Source organism: Ailuropoda melanoleuca, chromosome 12 (assembly GCF_002007445.2).
Source record: "Ailuropoda melanoleuca isolate Jingjing chromosome 12, ASM200744v2, whole genome shotgun sequence".
Taxonomy (NCBI): domain Eukaryota; kingdom Metazoa; phylum Chordata; class Mammalia; order Carnivora; family Ursidae; genus Ailuropoda; species Ailuropoda melanoleuca.
In genome coordinates this window covers 29,515,183-29,524,120 of record NC_048229.1, presented here as the reverse complement: position 1 = coordinate 29,524,120, position 8,938 = coordinate 29,515,183, and the positions used below count along the sequence as shown (strand labels likewise).

The 8,938-nt window shown below is 54.3% G+C and overlaps 1 protein-coding gene across 3 annotated transcripts in view; it reads left to right on the top strand.

Moving 5' to 3' along the window:
* The first annotated feature begins 7,520 nt into the window (after positions 1-7,520).
* The window catches only part of LOC100477687 (sialic acid-binding Ig-like lectin 8), a 10,851-nt gene continuing 9,433 nt past the window's right edge, over positions 7,521-8,938 (top strand). For 2 of the 3 annotated variants that reach the window (XR_004619165.1, XM_011237875.3), the window contains exons 1-3: positions 7,596-8,040; positions 8,244-8,522; positions 8,750-8,797. Coding sequence is in view for 2 of the 3 variants with exons in the window: in XM_011237875.3 (XP_011236177.1) it covers positions 7,596-8,040; positions 8,244-8,522; positions 8,750-8,797 (772 nt within the window). In the remaining variant the exon portion in view is untranslated. Of the gene's footprint in view, positions 8,041-8,243; positions 8,523-8,749; positions 8,798-8,938 lie in introns of all 3 variants that reach the window. The other variant, XM_011237874.3, reaches the window with a different exon arrangement.

Here is an 8,938-nt window from a genome sequence, read left to right as displayed (position 1 = left end):
ACCAAGAGACCTTGGTGACCAGACTGTCCCAGGACAGTGCCTGGCATTTATAGTTCGAGAGATGTCTGTGCTGCTGGTAGGGCTGCTATAGTCCATGCTGTAGGAAGGTGAGTGGACCAGGAGCCAGAGGAGTCTAGGGCAGGGAGTGAGGGTGGAGCCTGAGTCTCTCTCTCTCCAGGGGCTTTGGTGCAGGGTCCAGAATATGACTTTGAAGTGCAGAAATTGGGGACATGGATCTCCATCCCCCCAGTTACTTGGGTCAAGACTCCTTGACTTACTCCACGTGCCTTCTTTTCTTCCCTCCCCCCCCCACCCCTGCTCCCCAACCCTGAGTCGGTGAGTCCTGTAAGCTTCACCTCCTGAAAATGTCCCAAATTGCTCCCTTCCTCATCCTCTCTGTTCCATCCCCTCCCCTTCACCCGTATGGCCTTGACCATGGCTCCTTCCTTGTCCCCAGCCTCCTGGTCTCCAGTGGCTCCGCTCAAGTCTGTGTCCCACATAGCGCAGGCCCAGAAAGGTTTCCCTGCCCCCAGAGCCCACCCCACCCCTTCCCTGCTCAGAGCCCTTGAGTGGCTCCCCTACATCTCGGGTTAAGTTGCTCAGCACATCAGATGCAGAAACTTCTCTGCCCTCCCTAGCAGGCTCCAGAAATATCTGCCATTCTTTTCATCTACAAGGCTCAGTGCCTGTGCTTGTCACTCTTCCAACAGCGGAGCCTTCCTCCACATGTTAATATGACCAGTGCTCCTCCTCCTTCCAGTCTCAGCTCAGCCTCTTTCCCTCCAGGGTCTTTCAGCCACTCTAGACTCCTGGATTTGTGTATATATGAGCATAGGTCAAACAGTTAGGCATCCCCTGCTTCTGAGTGGGAGGAAGGAGAGACAGACCTCTCAGCTCCACCATCCCTGTCTGCTCTCCAATGGATCCTGGTCTGTGTGGCCATAGCAACTTCCTCCCATGCTGAGCTGGTCCTGGGAGAGAAAAGCCCTGAGCCCGTCCCAGCCCTCAGGGGTCCTGGAGCTGCCCCATGCACGGGTGGAAGATGAAAGGGAATTCACCTGCCAGGCTCAGCACCCGCTGGGCTCCCAGAACTTTTCCTTCAGCCTCTCTGTGCAGAGTGAGTCGTATGCAGGTTCTGGGGGTGGACTGCCTGGTCCGGTGTTTGGGGTGTGGAAGGGACTGGGCTCTGGGGACAGAACTTCATCCCCTGTGCCCCCTTCTGCAGGAAGCCCCTCTGCCTGCAACTGTGTGACTGAGAAGCAGGAAAGCTCCTGGCCTCTAATCCTCATCCTGATCAGAGGGGGCCCCCCTGGGGGCTGGCTTCCTCCTCACCTATGGCCTCGCCTGGATCTACTGCAGCAGGTGAGCGGGCCTGTCCCTCTGCAGGGAAGGCTGGTGACGGCCCTGAGTTCCAGGGGGGGCTGAGCGGTCCCACCCTGCCTGGAGTTAGAACTAGAGCGGCGGCTCTCTGATCGGAGACCCGTGTTGGTTCCGCAGGTGTGGAGGCCTCCAGGGAGCGAGGCTGAGAGTCCTGACCGAGCCTCCCTCCTCCTCAACACGGGACTGAGGTGTGGACCTGAAGCTCAGGGGGACAGATCGGGGACGTCATGGCCAGCTTCCTCCTGGAAACACTTGGCCCACACACCCTGTGACTGTTCCTTTGTGTCTATCTGCCCCACTCCCCATCTACGTACCTCCTGTCCCATCCCTGTTCCCTCCCGTCCCAGTCTCAGTCCTCTGTTGGAGGGACTAGCCTTTGGGACCTTGTCTTCCCACCACTGAAGAGTTCCCTTGTTAACACTATACAGTTTTTAACTCAAAATTTGGTTCCTATTTTATACCAGATTTGTCACCTTTCCCCCCTAAATTTGTACTTTTAATGCTCTGCATTCCACAAGCATTTCTATATCACCTACTGTGGGAACAGAAAGCCCAACATTCTCAGAGGTTACAATTGTGAATGACGGCCGTGCTGTGTTATGTGACAGGAATCCTTATCAACAGCAGTACCAGATAATTAGTGGCCCCAAACTGTCAGCTCCACTCCAGCTGCCCCTCCACCCCACCCTCCCTAGGGCAGCAGGAGAGAACACCTGAAAACACAAATCCGACCATTTCACTCCCTGACTCTCTAGCTTTAGACCCTTCAGTGGTTTCTCTTTCTCATGAAAGTAATGAGAAAGTAGGAAATATGGCCCATGAGATGGGGCTTAGTCTGTGTGTCCCCCTTTTGACCATATTAGGCAGGGTTCTCCAGAGAAACAGAACCAAACAGAGATTTACTATGAAGGACTAACACAATTATGGAGGCTGAGAGGTCCCACAGTCTGCCACCTGAAAGCTGGGGACCCAGGAAAGCCTGGGGTGTAATTCCAGTCTGAGTCCCAAGGCCTGAGAAGCAGGGGAGCTGTTGCTGCAAATCCCAGTCCAAGGGCAGGAGAAGACCGATGTCGCAGCTCACAGGCAGGCAGGGAGGGAATGTGTCAGCTCTTCTGCTTTTTGTTCTTTGCAGGCCTTCAGTAGGTTGGATGATGCCCACTGGCATCGGAGAGGGTCGTCTACTCCACTGAGTCCACTGATTCAAATGCTAATCTCATGTGGAAATACCCTCACAGACACACCCGGAAATAATGTTTAATCCGGGCATCCTGTGCCCAGTCAAGTTGACACATAAAATTGATCATCACACTGGCCTAGGAAACCAATGTTCAGCATATACATACAGACAGACAGACAGACAGACACACACACAGCTGGGCATTGGTCATTCTGAGTACTGAGATGGTGGCCCATATCCTATCCTTTGCTCAGGGAAGACGGGGTCCTGTGAATAGGCAAATGGCCCCAGTGGTCGGATCAAAAAGATCCTGGGACAGGGTGCCTGGGTAGTGCAGTCGTTAAGCGTCTGCCTTTGGCTCAGGGCATGATCCTGGCGTTCCGGGATCGAGTCCCACATCGGGCTCCTCTGCTGGGAGCCCTTCTTCCTCTCCCACTCCCCCTGCTTGTGTTCCCTCTCTCGCTGGCTGTCTCTCTGTCACATAAATAAATAAAAATCTTTAAAAAAAAGAAAAAAGAAAAAGATCCTGGGACAATGTCTTAGTAGGCGAGAAATGCTAGGGACACTGTTTTCCTGGATCCTTTGTGTGTCACTGTAAACCTCTCTCTGGGCCACCTGTGCCCCACCTGTGTCACCCATCCAGGTACCGGGCCTCCACGGTCCTTGCCCCCAGCAATTCAGCCAGCTTTCCCCAACAAGCTGTCTGCCTCCCAGCAGTTGAGCACTGTTATGTCACACTGACAACGTGAGCCCCCGGAGCAGCCACAGGCTGTGAGAGCTGCAGTGACACCTACCTCTCCACTGACCTCGGAGCCTCGTGGTTGCTGCTCCCGCTTCTCCATTCTCTTGTGGCCAGCTTTCACCTGGAAGCAACTACCGTCGCTCTCTTTTTCACTGCCTGACCACCGCCATCATGGGTCGCATGCAGGCTCCCAGGCAGGGCCCGTCCCAGTGGGCTCTGCCACAGCGTCCCCACCTGGCTGAAGTTGACGTCTGATGACACCAAAGGAGCAAACCTACAAATTGGCCAAGGAGGGCCTGACTCCCTCACAAATGGCGTGATACTGAGTGACGCCCATGGTGTTGCACAAGTACGTTTTGTGACAGGCAATAAAATCTTGACAATTCTTAAGTCCAAAGGACTTGCTCCTAATCTTCCTGAGGACCTCTACCATTTGATTAAGAAAGCTGTTGCTGTTCAAAAGCATCTTGAGAGGAACAGAAAGGATGAGGATGCGAAATTCCGACTTATTCTGATCGAGAGCCCTATTCACCGGTTGGGTCCATATTATGAGACCAAACGAGTCCTTCCCTCCCCCTTCCCCACTGCCCACCAATTGGAAATGCGAGTCATTCACAGCCTCTCCTCCGATTGCATAAATTTGACTATGTACTCAAACAATAAAACCATTGTCTAACTAGAAACAACAACAACAACCTGGAAGCAAACAGGGAGGGGGATTTCTTAGAAATGTAGTCTTCAGATCAAATGAAGGCCTCAGATCACCATTTAAGAACCACCCTTGAAATGCAGTATGTAGAAAAATTCATCAGGCCAGTAAACCTCCCGTTACCTTTTCCCTATTAGCTCTGAATTGTGTGGGCTACTGATTAGGTTATCTGTTGCTGCATGTCAAACTACCCTATGACCTGGTAGCCTGAACTTTTATCCTATTTCATGATGCTGGTGCTATAAATTGCGCAGACTCCAGCTGGGCAGTTGCACTCCTAGCTTGCTTTCGGTGCTTTCAGGCGGTCGTGTTGAGGTTGAGATGGTGGCTGGGATCTGGGGCTGGGTGTCCGACCCTCAGGGTTCCTCTATGTAGCTTTTCTCTCCAGCAGGGTCCCCGGATTGCTTACACAGATGCCCAGATATCTGCAAGGCAGGAGTGGAAACTACCAGGCCTTCTTAATGTATGAGTCTGGAACACCTTGTCCTCCACATTCTGTTGTTCAAAGCAGTCATGGGACCAACCTTGATTCGAGAGGAGGAGATAATAATACACTTTATCTCGTAATGAGAGGAGCTCCATATTTGTATAAAGGAGGGGTGGGGTTGTTTGGGGGTTGTCCTTGGAGGCTGGTTCCTACAGCCACTCATCTGTCTTGAGTGTTGGCTGCCTCCTCTGGGGGAATTACCTCTCTCTGTCAGGGATGTTCAGAAAATGAAATGGAACCAGATATGTAAAAGGGCAACACAGAACCTTCATTTTCCCTGCGCTTAGACCGGTGACAACAGCCTGGCATTATCCGCAGGACATTTCTGAGGGTGGATAGAAGGATAAGAAGGAGAGACTCGGGTCTTCCCTTCCTTTGAGTTTCCCCTCCTAGGTAGACCTGGGACCTCCCTGGCACATCGGACATGCTGACTGTCCTGATTCCAGACCTAGGATCCCCGTTCTGTGGGGTTGCCCTCCCGCCCCGAGCTGTGGACATGCCCCACGTCAGCACCGCCCTCTGAATCAGCACCACGGACAGCACCCGGGAAGCTGGTAAGTCCTGCGCAGAGACAGCGCCCCCTATGGGTGGTGGCCCTACCTCCGCTGGGGCAGCGGTGATGTTCATGGCAAACACAGCACGAAACTTGTGCTGGAGGAAGATTTCCAGTCCAGTGGAAGACTGAGTGGGATTGAGAACACAATACCTGAGAGTCCAGAAATTCTCAGGGTACCAAGATCACCTGTGGAATTCACATGCCTTCAGATTGCCTGAAACTCCCTACCATGTCTACTTGTCCCTGAGAATTCGCCTTGCAGAACTCACTTTGCAGTCCAGAAGAGCAAGAGCCCCACGCATCCCCAGCCTTTGCCTCTCCCCTCCCAGTTATCTCCCCTGTGACACTGGAATTGTCATATAACCTGTCTCTCAACTAGATGCCGCCCCCCTCAAAGACAAGGGCTAGATCTCTCATACTCACCCCCTTACTAGAAACCTGAAGACACAATGTAGATGATTGTTGAATGAATGAATGAAATTTCCTCTCTCACCTCATGGGAAGAGTTGATAATTCTTCCCTGTCAGATTAACGTAAGCTCCCAGCTCAATGAATCCTGGGTTGACAAAAATTGATGAAGGGGGTCCCTGTGTGGACAGTGGTGCATAAGAAGGGGCACACGTATGATTTGGCAATTCAGAAGGCAGTGTCTTCTGAAAGTTGGAGAAGTGGGGCGAGAAGCCCCCCCAGCTCTGATGGCCTGTGGGTTGTAAGTTTCTCTTTTGCATACAGCTAGATTCTCTGTGACTTTCCCGTGTCTCTCCTTCTCATTCTTCTGCTTTTCTTTGCAAACTGGGGACCACAGAAACAGACTGGTCATGGCCCAGCTCTTCTGACCCCAGAGATGCTCTGGGAGAGAATGGGTTGTCCAGGCCAGGGGGCCAGGGGGCCAGTGTGGGGAGATGAGGCTGCAGGGGGACACACGGCTGCAAATGCAGGAATTGTTGTTGATGTGGGAGTGCTTATGCATACTCAAGTCCTGCACCTTCCCTTCTCAGTGACCTAGCGCTGACTGTACCCCTAGTTATGGGTAATGGTTCTGGGAAGGGGTCATATGGGATGCGTAGATTCATGAAGTGAAATGGAAGAAAACAATTTGTAATTTTTTCTATGCATACAAAGGCTTAAGAAAAACACGTGCAAGGCCATAGTATTAAAGGCGGCATGCTTGGGTGATAAAACTATAAAGAAAAGCAAGGGAACCATTAGCATTAAATCGACTCTTGGGGCTCCTTTCGGGGGGAGTGGGGTGTGCGATAGGGATGGGGACCAAGGGGGAGGTCCAAGTGCCTGCAATGCTCTATTTCTACCTTGTGATGAATCACTGAGTTGTTTTTGTGGGCACCCTTCTTTGTGTGTATCTTATGTTCCCCCCTAAAAAAACGTGTTAAGAGAACCAACATCTGTGGGAGGGGGTACCACCTACCAGGGTTCCCAGAACCTTCTCCCAGCCCCCACCCACACAGTTAAAATTCCCCTTCTGTGAATTCAGGTGCACATCTCTTTGCTCATGAACTCCTCACCATCTCAACGGTGGATGACACGTAGCTGGCATTCCTTGCTCCACGTCCCCGGCACACCCGACTCCTGGGAGCAGAACCTGCGTGCTCTAGAGAAATGAAGAGGAGGAGCGTGGCCCTGTGAGATAGCAGCAGTGAAGACATCGTCCTGGTGCCAGACAGCCGCGACGAAGGGGGAAAGGGGGAGTTTCTATCCCTTTCGAAATCTGCCCCTTCTCTTCTGTACTTCTCCCCATCCCAACCTCGCTTACAATCACAGCCTCGGGTTCCCTTGCCTCCTTTGAGTCAGGCTCCCCTTGACACCCTCGAGTCTTCGCCTCCACTGCCTGAGTGTCCCCTCTGCCCAAGCTTCCTGTGACACAGCCTCCAACCTGGGGGGACAGCAGCCTCTCACTCTGCCTGTAGTCCCCTGTCACAGGGAGCTCCAGGTGGTGAACACTTACTGTCTCCCCACTGGACAGTGACTCTCGGGGCAGTGGCCAGGGCTAGCATGTGACGTCGTGAGCAGGGAGGGGATGCCCACCGCATGGATGCCAAGGGAGGGAGGACAGTCGGCCTCCTCACACCTCCACCCCCGGCTTCCCCCATCTCTTGCGTCTCTGTGTCCTGCCCCTGGCAGGACTGACTTCCACAGACATGTACAGCCTGTGAATCATGGGGTCTGGCCAGAAGGGACCCGTTTTCACTTTGCAGAGAACAACCCCAGAGGGGGGCAGTATTGGGAGATGGGGCTTGAGCCCTGCACAAGGTGTGAATTTGGCTCCCTGAGGACTCTCATCCTCTCTGGCCTCTAGGCCCAGGGCCCCCAGGAGTGGATGTGTGGTGGTGGATGGCTGATTCCCAATGGCTGTCCTGGCCCTGACAGTGTCTGGGTGTCAAGTTCCTCCTCCATGGGGAGTCACTGTTCTGACATCACCTGCATCTTCCTGTTGGACCTTCCTCTGAATCTTGCAACTTTTAGTTCCTGAGAGAACAACCCTGACAAACAGACATTCTGGGGACCCTGGCATTGCCAAGCCTGGACATGCTCCTGCTGCTATTGGCCCTGCTCTGGAGGAGGGAGGGGGCTGACGGCCAGAGGGCACCCCAGGGCTGGGTCAAGGGGGGTTACAGGCTGCAAATGCGGGGCTCGGTGGCTGTGCAGGAGGGCCTGTGTGTGCTCGTGCCCTGCAGCTTCTCACTCCCCGAGGACCATGGGTCTGACTTTACCTCTGCTTTCGGCTACTGGTTCCGGGAAGGGACCAGTGAAGTTCACGGTGCTCCCGTGGCCACAAACAACCCAGGTCGAAAAGTGCAGGAGGAGACCCAGGGCCGATTTCATCTCCTCGGGGACCCCTGGGCCTACAACTGCTCCCTGGATATCAGAGACGCACAGAGAAGGGACTCGGGGACATACTTCTTTAGGGTGGAGAGAGGGTCTTCTGTGAAACATACTTACCGACAGAACCAGCTCTCCGTTCAAGTGACAGGTAAGGAACAGACTCCAGGAAAAGCCACAGGGGAAGGACGGAGGTCCCAGGGCAGGGCTGGGATGGGACTTCCCCCCTGGGAGGGGTTGGGGGTAACCCGTGTCAGGACTCAGAAGCAGGAGCTGGACCAAACCCTGAGGCTTCTCTCAGGGCCTCCCCTTGGACCTTCCTCCTGATCCCCGTGTCTCCTCATCTCCTCACAGCCTTGACCCACACACCTGACATCCTCATCCCAGAGACTCTGGAGTGTGGCCGCCCCGGGAACCTGACCTGCTCTGTGCCCTGGGCCTGTGAGCGGGGCACACCGCCCATCTTCTCCTGGAAGTCAGCTGCCCTCACCTCCCTGGACTCCAAGACCCATCTCTCGTCGGTGCTCACCCTCACCCCACGACCCCAGGACCATGGCATGCCCCTCACCTGTCAGGTGACCTTGCCTGGGGCCAGAGTGACCATGATGAGGACCGTCTACCTCAATGTGTCCTGTGAGAGCCAGGGCAGGAACCCTGTGTCCCTGATGGGGTCCTGAGGGTGGTGGGTGGAGGGTCAGGGCCTGGGACATTGGGTTGCTGGTCCCAAAATCTGGGCTGGGAGAGGGTCAGGGGGACACCTGTCTCCACCCTTTCCCCATTTATGCAGCTGCTGGGGACAGAGGGCCAATGTCCATCAACCCTCCCCATTGACATGAATCCACCATGTCTTTCTGTCCCAGACTCTCCGCAGAATTTGACAGTAACCGTCTCCCAAGGAAATGGCACAGGTAGAATGGAACTTCCTCCTGGGGTGTGGGGAGCAAGGGCAGGGGCGGGTCCCCCCGTGGGTGAACCAAGGGGTCATCCCCCTCTCCAGCCCCCATGGCTCTGTAAGCAGCGGTCCCCATCGGCCCCCCTCCCCCCGCTTT